The sequence below is a fragment of the Bombina bombina genome, chromosome 3 (assembly GCF_027579735.1).
Source record: "Bombina bombina isolate aBomBom1 chromosome 3, aBomBom1.pri, whole genome shotgun sequence".
Classification (NCBI taxonomy): Eukaryota; Metazoa; Chordata; class Amphibia; order Anura; family Bombinatoridae; genus Bombina; species Bombina bombina.
In genome coordinates, this window is record NC_069501.1 from 535,794,823 (window position 1) to 535,814,851 (window position 20,029).

Consider the following 20,029-nt stretch of genomic DNA (forward strand, 5'->3'; position numbering starts at 1 on the left):
TACATAACTTTCAAATGTATGTTTAAAACGTTTACTGGCTTGTTAATCGTTTTTGTGAGGTACTTGGTGATAAAACTTATTAGGGCATGATTTTTACCACATGGCCATCTTTGTTTTCTGCATAGAAACAGTTTTCTGAGCTTCCCCACTGTTGTAATATGAGTGGGAGGGGCCTATTTTAGCGCTTTTTTGCGCAGTAAAAATTCAGTCACAATCTGTCTACTTCATCCTCCATGATCCAGATCGTCTCTAGAGAGCTCAGGGGTCTTCAAAATCCATTTTGAGGGAGGTAATCAGGCACAGCAGTCCTGTGATAGTGTATTTGACTGTGAGAAAAACGTTAATTATATAATTGTTTTCCGTTTTTGGGTACTAAGGGGTTAATCATCCATTTGCTGGTGGGTGCAATCCTTTGCTAACTTAATACATTTACTGTGAAAATTTGGTTGCTATAACTATTTTGGATCATTGTTATTTCAACTGTGTCAGTTTTTCTGTGCTTCTTAAAGGCACAGTAACGTTTTTTATATTGCTTGTAAATTAATTTTGAAAAGTATTTCCAAGTTTGCTAGTCTCATTGCTAGTTTGTTTAAACATGTCTGACTTAGATGAATCTCTTTGTTCACTATGTTTAAAGGCCAATGTGGAGCCCAATAGAAATTTGTGTACTAATTGCATTGATGCTACTTTAAATAAAAGTCAATCTTTACATGTAAAGAAATTATCACCAGACAACGAGGGGGAAGTTATGCCGACTAACTCTCCTCACGTGTCAGTACCTTCGCCTCCCGCTCAGGAGGTGCGTGATTTTGTGGCGCCAAGTACATCAGGGAGGCCCTTACAAATCACTTTGCAAGACATGGCTACTGTTATGACAGAAGTATTATCTAAGTTGCCAGAATTAAGAGGCAAGCGCGATAGCTCTGGGTTAAGGATAGAGCGCGCGGATGAGATGAGAGCCATGTCAGATACTGCGTCACAGTTTGCAGAACGTGAGGACGGAGAGCTTCATTCTGTGGGTGACGGATCTGATCCAGGGAGACTGGATTCAGAGATTTCCAATTTTAAATTTAAGCTAGAGAACCTCCGCACATTGCTAGGGGAGGTATTAGCGGCTCTGAATGATTGTAACACGGTTGCAATTCCAGAGAAATTATGTAGGTTGGATAGATACTATGCGGTACCGGTGTGTACTGACGTATTTCCTATACCAAAAAGGCTTACAGAGATTATTAGCAAGGAGTGGGATAGACCGGGTGTGCCTTTTACCCCTCCTCCCATATTTAGGAAAATGTTTCCTATTGACGCCACCACACGAGACTTATGGCAGACGGTCCCTAAGGTGGAGGGAGCAGTTTCTACTTTAGCTAAGCGTACCACTATCCCGGTGGAGGATAGTTGTGCCTTTTCAGATCCAATGGATAAAAAATTAGAGGGTTACCTTAAGAAAATGTTTGTTCAACAAGGTTTTATTTTACAGCCCCTCGCATGCATTGCGCCTGTCACTGCTGCGGCAGCATTCTGGTTTGAGTCTCTGGAAGAGGCCATTCGCTCAGCTCCATTGGATGAAATAATCAACAAGCTTAAGACACTTAAGCTAGCTAACGCATTTGTTTCTGATGCCGTTGTGCATTTAACCAAACTTACGGCTAAGAACTCCGGATTCGCCATCCAAGCGCGCAGAGCGCTATGGCTTAAATCCTGGTCAGCTGACGTGACTTCTAAATCTAAATTGCTTAATATTCCTTTCAAAGGGCAGACCTTATTCGGGCCCGGCTTGAAAGAAATTATTGCTGACATTACGGGAGGTAAGGGCCATGCTCTACCTCAGGACAGGGCCAAATCAAAGGCCAAACAGTCTAATTTTCGTGCCTTTCGTAACTTCAAGGCAGGAGCAGCATCAACTTCCTCCGCTCCAAAACAGGAAGGAGCTGTTGCTCGTTACAGACAGGGCTGGAAAGTTAACCAGTCCTGGAACAGGGGCAAGCAGGCCAAGAAACCTGCTGCTGCCCCCAAAACAGCATGAAGAGAGGGCCCCCTATCCGGAAACGGATCTAGTGGGGGGCAGACTTTCTCTCTTCGCCCAGGCTTGGGCAAGAGATGTCCAGGATCCCTGGGCGTTGGAGATCATATCTCAGGGATATCTCCTGGACTTCAAAACTTCTCCTCCACGGGGGAGATTTCATCTTTCAAGGTTATCAGCAAACCAAATAAAGAAAGAGGCGTTTCTACGCTGTGTACAAGACCTCTTACTAATGGGGGTAATCCACCCAGTTCCGCGGACGGAACACGGGCAGGGATTCTATTCAAACCTATTTGTGGTTCCCAAGAAAGAGGGAACCTTCAGGCCAATCTTGGACTTAAAGATCCTAAACAAATTTCTAAGAGTTCCATCATTCAAAATGGAAACTATTCGAACCATCCTTCCCATGATCCAAGAGGGTCAGTACATGACCACAGTGGATCTAAAGGATGCCTACCTTCACATACCGATTCACAAGGACCATTACCGGTATCTGAGATTTGCCTTCCTAGACAGGCATTACCAGTTTGTAGCTCTTCCCTTCGGATTAGCTACGGCTCCAAGAATCTTTACAAAAATTCTAGGATCACTTCTGGCGGTACTAAGACCGCGAGGCATAGCGGTGACTCCGTACCTAGACGACATTCTGATACAAGCGTCAAGTTTTCAAACTGCCAAGTCTCATACAGAGATAGTTCTGGCATTTCTGAGGTCGCATGGGTGGAAGGTGAACGTGGAAAAGAGTTCTCTATTACCACTTACAAGAGTTCCCTTTCTAGGGACTCTTATAGATTCTGTAGAGATGAAAATTTACCTGACAGAGGCCAGGTTATTAAAACTTCTAAATGCTTGCCGTGTCCTTCACTCCATTCCACACCCGTCAGTAGCTCAGTGCATGGAAGTAATCGGCTTAATGGTAGCGGCAATGGACATAGTACCATTTGCGCGCCTGCATCTCAGACCGCTGCAATTGTGCATGCTAAGTCAGTGGAACGGGGATTACTCAGATTTGTCCCCCCTACTAAATCTGGATCAAGAGACCAGAGATTCTCTTCTATGGTGGCTTTCTCGGCCACATCTGTCCAAGGGGATGACCTTTCGAAGGCCAGATTGGACGATTGTAACAACAGACGCCAGCCTTCTAGGCTGGGGAGCAGTCTGGAATTACCTGAAAGCTCAGGGATTATGGACTCAGGAGGAGAAACTCCTCCCAATAAATATTCTGGAATTAAGAGCAATATTCAATGCTCTCCTAGCTTGGCCTCAGTTAGCAACTCTGAGGTTCATCAGATTTCAGTCGGACAACATCACGACTGTGGCTTACATCAACCATCAAGGGGGAACCAGAAGTTCCTTAGCGATGTTGGAAGTCTCAAAGATAATTCGCTGGGCAGAGTCTCACTCTTGCCACCTGTCAGCGATCTACATCCCAGGCGTGGAGAACTGGGAGGCGGATTTTCTAAGTCGCCAGACTTTTCATCCGGGGGAGTGGGAGCTTCATCCGGAGGTCTTTGCTCAACTGATTCGTCGTTGGGGCAAACCAGATCTGGATCTCATGGCGTCTCGTCAGAACGCCAAGCTTCCTTGTTACGGATCCAGGTCCAGGGACCCGGGAGCGGTGCTGATAGATGCTCTGACAGCCCCTTGGGTCTTCAACATGGCTTATGTGTTTCCACCATTCCCGATGCTTCCTCGTTTGATTGCCAAGATCAAACAGGAGAGAGCTTCGGTGATTCTGATAGCGCCTGCGTGGCCACGCAGGACCTGGTATGCAGACCTAGTGGACATGTCGTCCTGTCCACCGTGGTCTCTGCCTCTGAGACAGGACCTTCTAATTCAGGGTCCTTTCAAACATCCAAATCTAATTTCTCTGAGGCTGACTGCATGGAGATTGAACGCTTGATTCTATCAAAGCGTGGCTTCTCGGAGTCGGTTATTGATACCTTAATACAGGCTAGGAAGCCTGTTACCAGAAAAATTTACCATAAGATATGGCGTAAATATTTACATTGGTGCGAATCCAAGAGTTACTCATGGAGTAAGGTTAGGATTCCTAGGATATTGTCCTTTCTACAAGAGGGTTTAGAAAAGGGCTTATCTACTAGTTCGTTAAAGGGACAGATTTCTGCTCTGTCTATTCTTCTACTCAAACGTCTGGCTGAAGTTCCAGACGTTCAGGCTTTCTGTCAGGCTTTAACTAGGATTAAGCCTGTGTTTAAGTCTGTGGCTCCGCCGTGGAGCTTAAACTTAGTTCTTAATGTTCTTCAAGGCGTTCCATTTGAACCCCTTCATTCCATTGATATCAAGCTGTTATCTTGGAAAGTTCTGTTTTTGATGGCTATTTCCTCGGCTCGAAGAGTCTCTGAGTTATCTGCCTTACATTGTGATTCTCCTTATCTGATTTTTCATTCAGACAAGGTAGTCCTGCGTACTAAACCTGGGTTCTTACCTAAGGTAGTTACTAACAGGAATATCAATCAAGAGATTGTTGTTCCATCTCTGTGTCCTAACCCTTCTTCAAAGAAGGAACGACTTTTCCATAATCTGGACGTAGTCCGTGCCCTGAAATTCTATTTGCAGGCAACTAAGGATTTTCGTCAAACTTCTTCCCTGTTTGTCGTTTACTCTGGACAGAGGAGAGGTCAAAAGGCTTCGGCTACCTCTCTCTCTTTTTGGCTTCGTAGCATAATACGCTTAGCCTATGAGACTGCTGGACAGCAGCCTCCTGAAAGGATTACAGCTCATTCTACTAGAGCTGTGGCTTCCACCTGGGCCTTTAAAAATGAGGCCTCTGTTGAACAGATTTGCAAGGCTGCGACTTGGTCTTCGCTTCACACTTTTTCAAAATTTTACAAATTTGACACTTTTGCTTCGTCGGAGGCTATTTTTGGGAGAAAGGTACTTCAGGCAGTGGTTCCTTCTGTTTAATGTTCCTGCCTTGTCCCTCCCTTCATCCGTGTACTTTAGCTTTGGTATTGGTATTCCATAAGTAATGGATGACCCGTGGACTGACTACACTTAACAGGAGAAAACATAATTTATGCTTACCTGATAAATTCCTTTCTCCTGTAGTGTAGTCAGTCCACGGCCCGCCCTGTTTTTACGGCAGGTCTAAATTTTAATTAAACTCCAGTCACCACTGTACCCTATGGTTCCTCCTTTCTCGTCTGCTTTGGTCGAATGACTGAGTATGATAGGTGAGGGGAGGAGCTATATAGCAGCTCTGCTGGGTAATTCTCTTGCAGTTTCCTGTTAGGAAGAAATATATTCCATAAGTAATGGATGACCCGTGGACTGACTACACTACAGGAGAAAGGAATTTATCAGGTAAGCATAAATTATGTTTTTTAATTGCTGTTCTTTTATATGCACTATAGAAAACTTGTTTAGTGTTCCTTTAAAGGATCAGTCAACACAGTAGATTTGCATAATCAACAAATGCAAGATAACAAGACAATGCAATAGCACTTAGTCTGAACTTCAAATGAATAGTAGATTATTTTTTTCTGACAATTTTAAGTTATGTCTTTTTCCACTCCCCTTGTACCATGTGACAGCCATCAGCCAATCACAAATGCATACACGTACCATGTGACAGCCATCAGCCATTCACAAATGCATACACACTTATTCTTGCACATGCTCAGTAGGAGATGGTGACTCAAAAAGTTTAACTATAAAAAGACTGTGCACATTTTGTTAATAGAAGTAAATTGGAAAGTTGTTTAAAATGGCATGCTCTATCTGAATAATAAACATTTAATTTTGATTGAGTGTCCCTTTAAATGCCACTTTCACAGTAAAAAAATGATATACAATTTCTCAACTTCCTAAACCTTCAATAACAGCTGCTGCCTTACATCACTTCCTGGGGTAATTTTTAGACATTTACATTTGTTTTTGGATGAATGATTCAAATAACCATTTTTTTTTTTCTTTATTTGGAGTTTTTGCGAATAACAAAATGGCAATTTTAACCAATCAATGATAATTAGTTTGTTCCATTTGTTCATTCTTTAAAAGTGATTATCAAACATAAAAATTATACATTTTATATATTTATGATCCCTTTTACTAATAAATGAATGTCAACTAATTTTCACTGATTTGTTATTTAGTTAAGTGTCTCTTGTTTAGTCTCTTGCAAGCAAAATAATGGGGGGAAATTAGTTATTAGGATGCTTTGTCTGGAAACAAATGCACGTCTGTTAATTATGATCTCTTGCTGTTAACTTATTTGTTTATCTTCTGTTTTATATTTCCCTTTAGACAGGAAACCTGCTTTGTGTCTTTACTAAAGCTTCTGATAAAGTGTCTCCCCACTCTGCTAAATAAGGAAGGTCACATGGTTCTGATAGCCAACATTGCCACTCTGGGACTAATGATGAGCCGTTTACAAGCTGAAACTCCAGGTAACAAATCTTGATTTCTTCTGTAGATACCCTTTTCTATACTCGTCTACTACTTACTGCCAGTCAGAGGTTGGGGACAGATGTAAGTTGAAACCACGGGTGAAGCATTTCCTGTAGAAATGTAGAATAATGTCAAGAAAGTGCACAGGAAAATGTAGTATATTCACTATAATCCTACTCAATATCCAACCTCAGATTGGCCTGCAAACACCTAGCAAATAAAGTGAGATATGGAAAGGACTTTAAAGAGCCATTATAGTAAAAAAAATTACATCCTCCAATTCGTTAATACTATTGACCTTAGACTACTATGCATTTAACCCCCACAAAGAGTTTTAACACACACAGGAAATGCCACACGGGACTTGCAGAACACTGCTGGTCCCAAGCGGCAAACACCACTGATCCAATCAGTAGCGCTAGTTCCCCATCTGAGTCGTGAGACTAGCACTGCTGATTGGATCAGAACCTTTTTTCATCTCTCTGCGAGCCCCAATCGTATTTTTACTGTGTGTTTTAACCCCTTTTGAGGGGGGGTTAAACACGCGGTAGTCAAGGGTGGATAGTCTTAACATGACATGCTCTATAGGATTAGAGCATGTAATATGTATATACTGTATATTTTTTTTACTATATTGGCCCTTTAATTATAATCAACTCTCATGTCACTAACTTACTGCACCACACTTTTTAACTAAAGTTCTAAAGTTTAATTTTCTTATTGCGAGCAATCATACAGTGCTACTTTTAAACAGCAGTATTGTGTTGGTTTAGTAATTAAGTGGGTGGGGCGATTTTCATGTCTTTAAGGATTTCACATTTTGTCATTCTCAATAAAACTCAATAAGCATTAGGCATCATTACATTATCAACAAAACAAAAACATAACAGCAGTAAATGCTTCCTAGCTTCTGTTTGGAGACTTGCCAACTAATGAGTAATGACACACAAAATCAAAGGGGAAAAAAAAGCACAATTAGGGCTATCAAGTGCTAGGAGAATTGTCCTTAAAGGGACACTCAGGTTAAATTTACATTTTCATGATTCAGATACAGCATGTAATTTTAAGCAACTTTCCAATTTACTTACATTAAAAAAAATGTGCACAGTCTTTTATATTTACAAATTTTGAGCCACCAGATCCTACTGAGCATGTGCAAGAATTCACAGACTATACGTATATGCATTTGTGATTGGCTGATTGCTATCACATGGTACAAGGGGAGTGGAAATATACATAACTTTGAAATTTGTTATAAAAAAATCTACTACTCATTTGAAGTTCAGACTAAGTGCTATTGCATTGTCTTGTTATCTTGCATTTGTTGATTATGCAAATCTAATGTGTTGACTGGTCCTTTAATATTCTCCTAAGAGTTCTCTGCAGTTCGCTCTAGGAGAGGCACACCGGTGCGCACAAATTTATCACAAAATTGCACATATTATTTTGCGCTGTTTAGAAGGCGAGCTGGGGCGAATTATGATTCATTTCTCCACGCAAAAAAAAAGAAAGTTCTCCTGATTTATCATTTCAAACCTGTGTATTTTTTGCCCTCTTCAAATAATCTAATACATTTGCGTTTTACATGGGGAAAATGTGTGCATTAATTTTGGTGAGACGATGTGTGTTACCACAATACATTTTTATAATAATGACCCTATATAACCATAATACATTTTCCTTCTTTGTGGGGGAATTTTGCATTCTCTATTTGGCGTATGTATGTAGCTAAATATAGACCTGCTAGAATCAGAAAGTACTTCATCAGAAATAGTTGTGAACACGACACAAGCTCAAAGACTTGCTGATTTCTAATGCTCTTCTCCTCAGTACCTATTGAGAACTATAATGTGCATATTTGTAGGAGAATTTTGCGTTCTCCAAAGGTACAAATAAATAATAAATTGGTAATTGGGCGGAATGCTAAGGCGGACTGTAGGAAATGCGACTAAAACTAGCAAATATAACCCTTTTTAAAGCGAACTGGTGCACCTTGGGGAACCAATTTAAGGCGCACTTTACATTAATAAATCAGAGGATTCAGTCCTATTAGGCGCAATTTTAGAAGCATTGCTTTAATAAATCCTGCTCTTAGAGGTATGACTTTAGATACCTCAGACCCAGAGATAGTTTAACTTCCAGACCTTTATAGCTTTCTCATTACATACAGGCAAGTTGCTTCATCTTCTGGAAATGGCCTAGAATTTTCATTGGTCTCGGACAAGCAAGAAATTAGCATTTTTATTGTTGAGTGAACTAGTAACTTTTCTTCCTCTAACTAGTAATTATTTTCCCTTTAGAGATGACCCTCCCATTCCTGGTGGCTTCAATTCTGTTTAAAGAGGTGTTAGATGTAGCCTTGTTCCAGTCTGAATTTTTTTTATATTTTTTTTGCAGATCAGTGATTTAGCGCCCCCATATGGTCAAATGCTTTGCACTGGAAAATCTATCATGTGTGCAAAAGATCAGCAATTAAACATCTTAAACTTATTATGCAAAAAAAATTGGTTTTAAAGCTAACCAAAGGGCACGTTTTTGCATTGGCCAGCATGAAAAAACATAATTTATGTAAGAACTTTCCTGATAAATTCATTTCTTTCATGTAATTGGCAAGAGTCCATGAGCTAGTGACGTATGGGATATACAATCCTACCAGGAGGGGCAAAGTTTCCCAAACCTCAAAATTGCCTATAAATACACCCCTCGCCACACCCACAATTCAGTTTAACGAATAGCCAAGAAGTGGGGTGATAAAGAAAGGAGTAGAAAGCATCAAAAAAGGAATTTGGAAATAATTGTGCTTTATACAAAAAATCATAACCACCACAAAAAGGGTGGGCCTCATGGACTCTTGCCAATATGAAAGAAATGAATTTATCAGGTAAGTTATTACATAAATTATGTTTTCTTTCATGTAATTGGCAAGAGTCCATGAGCTAGTGACGTATGGGATAGCAATACCCAAGATGTGGAACTCCACGCAAGAGTCACTAGAGAGGGAGGGATAAAAATAAAAACAGCCATTTCTCGCTGAAAAAATAATCCACAACCCAAAATATAAGTTAATTCTCATTAAATGAAAAGAAAAAACTTAAAACATAAGCAGAAGAATCAAACTGAAACAGCTGCCTGAAGAACTTTTCTACCAAAAACTGCTTCCAAAGAAGCGAATACATCAAAACGGTAGAATTTAGTAAATGTGTGCAAAGAAGACCAGGTTGCTGCTTTGCCAATCTGATCAACTGAAGCTTCATTCTTAAAAGCCCACGAAGTGGAGACTGATCTTGTAGAATGAGCTGTAATTCTCTGAGATGGGGCTTGACCCAACCCCAAATAAGCTGACTGAAACCAAAGCTTTAACCACGAAGCCAAGGAAACGGCAGAAGCCCTCTGACCTTTCCTAGAACCAGAAAAGATAACAAATAGACTAGAAGTCTTCCTGAAATCTTTAGTAGCTTCAACATAATATTTCAAAGCCCTTACCACATGCAAAGAATGGAAGGATTTCTCCAAAGAATTCTTAGGATTAGGACACAAGAAAGGGACAACAATTTCTCTATTAATGTTGTTAGAAATCACAACCTTAGGAAAGAATTTAAATGAAGTCCACAAAACCGCCTTATCCTGATGAAAAATCAGAAAAAGAGATTCACAATAAAGAGTAGATCATTCAGAAACTCTTCTAGCAGAAGAGATGGCCAAAAGGAACAACACTTTCTAAGAAAGTAGTTTAATATCCAAAGAATGCATAGGCTCAAATGGAGGAGCCTGTAAAGCCTTAAAAACCAAATTAAGACTCACAGGAGGAGAAATTGATTTAATGACAGGCTTGATACAAACCCAAGCTTGTTAAAAACAGTGAATATCAGGAAGCTTAGCAATCTTTCTGTGAAATAAAACAGAGCAGAGATTTGTCCCTTCAAGGAACTTGCAGACAAAACCTTATCCAATCCATCCTGAAGAAACTGTAAAATTCTAGGAACTCTGAAAGAATGCCAAGCGAATTTATGAGAAGAACACCATTAAAATAAGTCTTCCAAAATCGATAATAAATCTTTCTAGAAACAGATTTACGAGCCTGTAACATAGTATTATTCACAGAGTAAGAGAAACTTCTATGACTAAGCACTAGGTGTTCAATTCCCATACCTTCAAATTTAATGATTTGAAATCCTGATGGAAAAAACGGACCTTGAGACAGAAGATCCGACCTAAATGGAAGAGGCCAAGGTTGGCAACTGGACATCCGAACAAGATCCGCATACCAAAACCTGTGAGGCCATGCTGGAGCTACCAGCAATACAAATGACTGTTCCATGATGATTTTGGATATCACTCTTGGAAAAAGAACTAGAGGCGGGAAAATATAAGCAGGTTGGTAGCACCAAGGAAGTGTCAAAGCATCCACTGCTTCTGCCTGAAGATCCCTGGACTGGTACCTTGGAAGTTTCTTGTTTTAGATGAGAAGCCATCAGATCTATTTCTGGAAGACCCCACATCTGAACAATCTGAGAAAACACATCTGGATGGAAAGACCACTCCCCCAGATGTAAAGTCTGACGGCTGAGATAATCCGCTTCCCAATTGTCTACACCTGGGATATGTACCACAGAAATTAGACAAGAGCTGGATTCCACTCAAGAAAGTATTCAAGATACTTCTATCATAGCTAGGGGACTGTGAGTCCCACCCTGATAATTTACATATGCCACAGCTGTGATATTGTCTGTCTGAAAACAAAGTATTGATTGGTAATCTCGCCTCTTGAGATTCCCAAACCCCTTGTGCTGTCAGAGATCCCCAAACAGCTCCCCAACCTGAAAAGACTTGCATCTGTTGTGATCACAGTCCAGGTTGGACGAACCAAAGAGGCCCCTAGAACTATACGATGGTGATCTAACCACCAAGTCAGAGATAGTCGAACATTTGGATTTAAGGATATTAATTGTGATATCCTTGTATAATCCCTGCACCATTGGTTCAGCATACAAAGCTGGAGAGGTCTCATATGAAAATGAGCAAAGGGAATCGTGTCCGATGCTGCAGTCATGAGACCTAAAACTTCCATGCACATAGCTACTGAAGGGAATAATAGAGACTGAAGGTTCCGACAAGCTGAAACCAATTTAAATTGTCTCTTGTCTTTTAGAGACAGAGTCATGGACACTGAATCTATCTGGCAACCTAAAAAGGTGACCCTTGTCTGAGGAATCAAGGAACTTTTTGGTAAATTGATCCTCCAACTATGTCTTTGAAGAAACAACACTAGTTGATTCGTGTGAGATTCTGCAGAACGTAAAGACTGAGCAAGTACCAAGATATTGTCCAAACAAGGAAACCGCAACACCCTGCTCTCTGATAACAGAGAGTAGGACACCAAGAACCTTTGAAAAGATTCCTAGAGCTGTTGCTAGGCCAAAAAGGAAGAGCAACAAATTGGTAATGCTGGTCTAAAAAAGAGAATCTCAGAAATTGAAAGCAATCTGGATGAATCAGAATATGAAGATATGCATCCTGTAAGTCTATTGTGGGCATATAATGCCCTTGCTGAACAAAAAGCAGAATAGACCTTATAGTCACCATTTTGAAAGTTGGTACTCTTACATATCGATTCAAAATTTTTAGATCCAAAACTGGTCTGAATAAAATTACTTTCTTTGGGACAATGAATAGATTTAAATAAAACCCCAGACCCTGTTCCTGAAACGGAACTGGCATGATTACCCCAGATAACTCCAGGTCTGAAACACACTTCAGGAAAGCCTGAGCCTTTACTGGGTTTGCTGGAATGCGTTAGAGAAAAAATCTTCTCACAGGCGGTCTTACTCTGAATCCTATTCTGTACCCCTGAGAGACAATATTCTGAATCAAATGATTTTGGACCGAATTGATCCAAACATCTTAGAAAAAATCTTAATCTGCCCCCTACCAGCTGAGCTGGAATAAGAACCGCACCTTCATGCGGATTTAGAGGCTGACTTTGATCTCTTAAATGGCTTGGATTTATTCCAATTTGAAGAAAGCTTCCAATTGGAAACTGATTCCTTGGGGAAGAATTAGGTTTCTGTTCCTTATTTAAGAACAAAAACGGTTAGAAGCTTTAAATGTACCCTTAGATCTTATCTTAAGCAAAAAAACTCCCTTCCCCCCAGTGACAGTTGAAATTATTGAATCCAACTGTGAACCAAATAATTTATTACCTTGGAAGGAAAGAAATAGCAATCTGGACATAGAAGTCATATCAGCATTCCAAGATTTAAGCCACAAAGCTCTTCTAGCTAAAATAGCTAAAGACATTTAAGTAAATGAAAACATACTTACCAAGAGACACCCATCCACATATAGCAGATAGCCAAACCAGTACTGAAACGGTTATCAGTAGAGGTAATGGAATATGAGAGCAATCTGAAAAGGGAGGTAGGAGATGAATCTCTACGACCGATAACAGAAAACCTATGAAATAAATCCAGTGAGGAAAACCATTGCATTCAATAGGTGATACTCCCTTCACATCCCTCTGACATTCACTGTACTCTGAGAGGAAACAGGCTTCAAAATGCTGAGAAGCGCATATCAACGTAGAAATCTTAGCACAAACTTACTTCACCACCTCCATAGGAGGCAAAGTTTGTAAAACTGAATTGTGGGTGTCATTTTAAAGGGACAGTAAAGTAAAAATTAAGTTGTTGTTTTTTATGGTTTAGATAGAACATGTCGTTTTAAACAATTTTCCATTGTACTTCTATTATCAGATTTGCTTTGTTCTCTTGGTAGTTTTTGTTGATGAGTAAATCTAGGTGGACTCATAGACCTTCTTATAGCACTCTATGGCGCCAATGGGGCTAAACACACAGTTAAAGTCAGTTCAGGAGTGGCAATGCCTGCAGCTAATCATGATCTAAATATAGCCAGTGATTAGCTCAGCAGTCATGTTCAGCTTTGGACCAGTCATACAGTGCCAGTCTAGACTTGACTTTTAGTTTGTGTTTTAACCCATTTTTAGGATTATTATTGTTTTATTATTTATGCACAGACCAGCTAGGTTTACAGACAGTGAGCTGTGATTTTCATAAACTAACCACCCTGACTCTGTGCACAGATCTTTCATAGTTCACATCGTAAATTGTGTGTGCGCAAAATAATATCTACAGTCATCTTTATAGACATATATATATATATATATATATATATATATATATATATATATATATATATATTCTATAGGGCGTCTCCAGATATTTATGTGCAGCCGTAAGCATCAGCACTTGACAGAAACCGCCTTCAGGCGTTATATGTGCGGTCTGCAGAGAGTCTCCAAATATATTGAACAGCCGTTAGCATCAGCACTTTGAACTTTAACACATACCGTTCGTGCTTGAAATGTTCGTATACAAAGTATCTTCCCTTATCCAGATGTCTATTTTCTCAACATAATGTCTTAAAGTATATGACAGGCATACTTAGATACCTATAGAAGTTTGCCTTTTATACATAGGCTTGAAACATTTGATCTATGCTAAGTGGGATTTAACCTACTGTAATTAATGTAATGTAGAAATTGTTTTATTTTGCACTTTTTTTATGTTTAGATATGAAACATGCCATTTGTAGCTGTATGTAAAAGATAGAGTATCTGCAATTATATTTCACCTGACAGTAGGGGTGTGTTATCTAGTATGCTATAAAAAGAAAGATTCGGAACTTCTCATCATCTGCCATAACAAATCCCCGCCTCACCAAAGACGAGGGGGTGAAACGCGCATCGGCATCAGCTGACCCATCAGGTGACCCTAAGTGCCGTCTATGGTCACACAGGAATATGCAGCGAGCTAGTTTTCCAGCCTGGTTTGGGATATAACTACTCGTGGATTAACAAGCACACGGCAACAGCAGTATTGGAAGGTGCCGTATGTTGTCTCTGCTTTGCACCTATTGAAATACTTTGTATTCGAACATTTCGAGCATTCAAAGTGCCGATAACGGCTGTTCAATATATTTGGAGACGCTCTGCAGACCGCACATATAAAGCCTGAAGGCGGTTTCTGTCAAGTGCTGATGCTTATGGCTGCACATAAATATCTGGAGACGCCCTATAGGCTATATATACACGCCCGAAGGCGGTATTGTTACTAAGAGAACTTCTACTTGCCATATAGGTGTACTTTCCTTGTATGGAGGAACTATGCTGCAACGCACTAAATAGACTTGACGAACTTGCCATATACTAACAGCTTTCTATGTTGTATCAACTTATTAACTTCTTGTGTATACATTGTTTCTGCTTAAATACATTCCGCTGAATATAATACTTGGTTAAGAACATCTTGATTGCACAGCTTAGATCCCGTATATTTATACCTGCCCAGGTTATACCTCATTAATTCATAGGGGTTCTGTGAGCAGCTGGGTGTAGCTGTGTATATCACCAATTTCTCTTTCTTTCAGCTAATATATGGAATGTTTAGCTAACTGCATGGCTTGTGTATGTAAAATTATCTTGTGCTTTACATGTTTTATGTCTGCTATTAACCTGCTGCTACATAGAAGTACTTTATAGATAACCTAGATCCCATTTTTTATCCTGCACAGGATTTATCTTTACATGGATGGTGAAGAAACAGTGTGCAGTTGGGAGTGGTTATTCCAAATATACTTCGCTAACTATATATTAGCTTACCACATAGGCACTGGGGTTCACTCTGACTGGTCAGTCTTTACTGTATTTTTTGCTATATTTTAGGTATATTATGTATAGCAATCAAATATCAAGCCTATAGTATAATTGAGAATACCTCATTTGCATATCTTCCTTGAAGAGAGATATACTGTGACACGTTGTTTAGGTGCATATGTCAATAAAGTGCTATTTTTTATTTTTTACTTGCAATTTGGAGCAGTTCTATTTTGAGAAGAGTGCTGAAGTCCCTGTCTTTTTGGAAATAATCATTTTTTATTTCCATGTCTTTCTTATATTTTTCTTGATATAGAGATATATATATATAGAGAGAGATATATATATATATATATATAGAGAGAGAGAGAGAGAGAGAGAGAGAGAGAGAGAGAGAGAGAGAGAGAGAGAGAGAGAGAGAGAGAGAGAGAGAGAGAGAGAGAGAGATGTGTGTGTGTATATATATATATATATATATATATATATATATATATATATATATATATATAGAGAGAGAGAGATGTATATATATAGAGAGATGTATATAAATAAATCTATATATATATATATATATATATATATATATATATATAGAGATGTATATAAATAAATCTATATATATATATATATATATAAATAAATAAAAATATATATATATATATATATATAAACAATACTGACACCATTTTGTCTCTACTCATACATTTTGTTTTAAACTCCATTTTAAGAATGATTTTTTTATTTTTCCGTATATAAAAAAAAAAACACACACACACACTAAAAAAGCAAACAAAACAAGGACAATAAAGGGATAGAACAGTCAAAATTGAAATATGCATGGATGCATTTCAATTTGAAATATAAGCATTTTTGCAATATGCTTCCTGTTTTTCTGTGGCATACACACATATCCATTGGAGGCCCGTGCACCAGTATCAAACACCACATCTTCTCAGAGAGCTGGCATTGGTGTGTATTGTTTCGGAGGATGTAATTTGTGCGATACAAGCCACTACTGACCCTGAGAAGGTGTGGTGTTTGAATATAGGCACTGGGGTTCACTCTGACTGGTCAGTTATTACTGTATTTTTTGCTATATTTTAGGTATATTATGTATAGCAATCAAATATCAAGTTTATAGTATAATTGATAATACCTAATTTGCATATCTTCCTTGAAGAGAGATATTCTGTGACACGTTTAGGTGCATATGTCAATAAAGTGCTATTTTTTACTTGCAATTTGGAGCAGTTCTATTTTGAGAAGAGTGCTGAATGAAGTCCCTGCCTTTTTGGAAATAATCATTTTTTATTTCCATGTCTTTCTTATATTTTTCTTGATATAGATTTTCTAAGGCTCTGCACCATATGCTGAACTTAATTTTTATGTGAAAAATTATAACATTGGTGTTATATATATATATATATATATATATATATATATATTTATTTCTGATTGACCTCCATATCAAGCAATTGCTTCCCACTTTGATATCTTTCTTGAATGAATATATATATATATATATATATATATATATTTTTTTTTTTTTCTTAAGACACAAACATTTTATATGAGATTTAGAATTTATATGTGATTTTATAATTTCTGCCGCTGTAGTATTCTACCTTTAAAAAAAATGTGGTAATAAAATAATATAAAGATTCCATATTTTGTGGGGGGTTTTCATTATTTTTTTTTTCTACTTTAGTTTTACAGGAAAATCTATCTCGGGATTTCTTTACATCTGTAATTCAGTTCCTGAGCCGTTCTCATGTAGCATCAAATGACGCAGACACCGGAAAACCACATGTGATGCTGTCTGCAGGTTATGAAGATTCCTGGGATGAGATTTCAGAGCTCTGGTATTTGGGTATACAGGCTTTCTCTAGTTGTATCCCTCTGCTGCCTTGGTTGTCTGCTCTGGTGCTTGAGTTAGGCTGGTTACGGGACATACTTAGTCTCTTGGGTCAAGTTTTACCATCATCAGTGGACTCTGACTTAGTGATGACTCTACAAACCCTTCTCTGTGAACTTGCCCGCAGCAGTAGGGCCTGCAGAGAAATGATCCGGACACAAGGTGGGGAAGAGAAGGCTAATCTGTATGGAATGGCAGCATTGGAGCAATGTCTGTCTGAACTATCTTGATCAAAGGATTCTGGGAAAAAACACAACCTTTTAGCAAAGTAGTATGATTGCATGTATGGTACCAACACAAAACTATGCAAAGCACTTAACAGCACATAAAACAAAGCTGTATTAATTGATCTTAAAATGGTAAAACTAGCAGGAAGTATGTGATTGTGCACAACTTATTAAAATATATATATATATATATATATATATATATTTATATATATATATATATATATATATATATATATGTGTCCTCTTTAGATGAAACAAAGAAAACACCTTTTAAGGTTTAAATCTTTAACTGGCACACCAACCAAAGTTTAAATGCATAATAGTACAGCAAATGTTACTAATTAAAAAGATGACATAAAACCCCAATTTTTTTCTTTCATGATTCAAATAAAGAATACAATTTTAAACCACTTTCCAGTTTACTTCTGTTATCAGATTTGCTTCATTTTCATGACATCCTTTGTGGAAGAAGCAGCAGTGCACTACTGAAAACTAGCTCAACACTTCAGGTGAGCCAATAAAAAAAGACGTATATGTGCAAACTCCAATAAGCAGCTCGCTCCCAGTAGTGCTTTGCTGCGCCTGAGCCTACCTTTGGATTCTTTGTCAACAAAGGATACTAACAGAATAAAGCATGTTAGATAATGGAAGTAAGCTGAAAAGTTGTTTAAAATTGTATGCTCTATCTGAATCCTGAAAAAAAAAGTTGGATTTCATGTTCTTTAAGAAATAAGTAGAAAGACTCCAGTGCAGAGTAACTGCATTTATAAAAAAAAAAAAAAAAAACACAAGCAAATAGATTTTTTTTTATTGAATATTAACAACCCATCAAATTACTTTGTATTAAAAATGTTTTTCAAAAACCTTTTTTTTTTCTTTTTTAAATTGTATGGTCATTTATAAACATATTTTTGTCTGTTATATCCCTTGCCTTGTACTAGAAACCAAATTATGAAAATTATTTTAAAAAGAAGACATTTTGCTTTAGATTAGCTTAAAATAAACAAATCTAAATTTAACTGGGAAATATATGTAACATATTTTTTAAATACTTATTTTTACATTTTCTCTAATGCATATCTGTCATGTTTGTAATAACCTTGGGCAGGTACTGTGATGTCCTTGTATATTCTAGCCTCACATTAGAGGAGAATTGAATATTAGTGATTCCATTAATTCTCTCTGTGAACCATGTAACATTGTCCGTCCTTACCAGTAAACGCTGCTATAGCACTTTGTCCAAGAAACCGGCTTCCCCTGTTTTCACTACTATTAAAAGGAGATGGAACTTATTTTTTTAAAGTAATGCATAGTAAAAAAAATTAACTTTGTTTCCAATAGTACTATAGTCACATGGAGCATGAACGTGTTTGTGACAGCTTTATGAGGGAATCACTGGCCTAAACCTTGCATATTGGGCCGCCATCAGGGAGTGAGAAGGGTGACTCCTGTAAGGGGAGCCCATGCACCACTATTAATAAAAAAATAAAATAATAATTGTAATTTTGGCAGCCACCAGAGTGCGCTACAGCAATGTGCTATTAAGCATTTGAGAGGATTTCTAAGTGTGCACTAAACCACTATGCACAGTGTGAGACAGACTTGGCACTTCAGTTTGTACAGTGTGTGCCTGAGTCAGACAGCAGATCACTTATATTTGCAGAGGAGGTACTTAGTAAATGTTTTTTATTTCTTTGTGCAATTTCGTATTGTAACTTCAGTGTGGTAGTTGTATGGTGGGTCCAGGGGTCCGTAAAAACACTTTTTTTTTTTTTTTAAAGCAATATGCAGTAGTGTATTTATGATTATTTGACAATGCTGTAGAAATTCTATATTTAAAACCATGCAGAAATGTTTCCTCCTCTAACACAAATGGTAGGTGCCCTTTTGGCAGATATTTCTTTTACAAGATATGACGAGTCCACGGATTTCATCCTTACTTATGGGATTACGCCTCCTGGTCAGCAGGAGGAGGCAAAGAGCACCACAGCAGAGCTGTATATATAGCTCCTCCCTTCCTTCCCACCCCAGTCATTCTCTTTGCCTGTGTTAGTGATAGGAAGAGGTAAATTGAGGTGTTAGTTTAGATTCTTCAATCAAGAGTTTTTTTATTTTCAAATGGTGCCAAAGTGTACTATTTTATTACCAGGCAGCTTCTGGATGATCCACTTATGCTTGGGAACTTGTGGGATTTTAGTCTCACTGTGCCTCCCTTATTGGTGCTGCCTGGAAGGGGACTTAGTGAATTTGCCTAAGACCTTTCATTATTCACAGGACCTCAGGAGGAAGAGTGGACCTCTTGACACTGTAGGTATTTTCATGCTGTTCCTCAGCATGGAGGTAAGTGCAGTCTTTTTATTTCTGGGGCTTGATAGCAGATACTCAGAACTGACTGTACTCTATTATTGCGGTTTATGGGCCTTGCTAAGGGTATCCCTGGTCATATATGTGGATGTCATGTTCTGCATAATAAAGATGACAATATACATATTATTATTTCCTCCAGACAGTCCGGCATTTCAATATGTTTAGCCAGGAGCGCTGGAAGGTTTCTGTAGTGCTCAGATGTGGGAGTGCTGTAGCGGGCATAACTTGGTTTATTTTTGTGAGGCTGACGCTGGGGAATAGACTGTTTGAAAGGTGCTTGTTACTTAAGTTTTTCTGTGCTTGACGTTACTAGCCCTTTATTTTTCACATGCTCTGTGCAATCGTTTCCGCCCACGATGGGCGGGACTTGAGTTTGCGTGTTTGCCGCGCAGTTACGCAGCTGTCGAGTC

The 20,029-nt window shown here is 38.5% G+C and overlaps 1 protein-coding gene across 1 annotated transcript in view; it reads left to right on the forward strand.

Annotated features, from left to right (window-relative positions):
• The window catches only part of NCDN (neurochondrin), a 38,011-nt gene extending 19,512 nt beyond the window's left edge, over nt 1-18,499 (forward strand). Inside the window, exons 6-7 of the mRNA XM_053706997.1 lie at nt 6,293-6,435; nt 16,816-18,499. Coding sequence (XP_053562972.1) covers nt 6,293-6,435; nt 16,816-17,252 — 580 coding nt within the window. The 3' untranslated portion in view covers nt 17,253-18,499. The remainder of the gene's footprint in view (nt 1-6,292; nt 6,436-16,815) is intronic.
• The last annotated feature ends 1,530 nt before the right edge of the window (nt 18,500-20,029 follow it).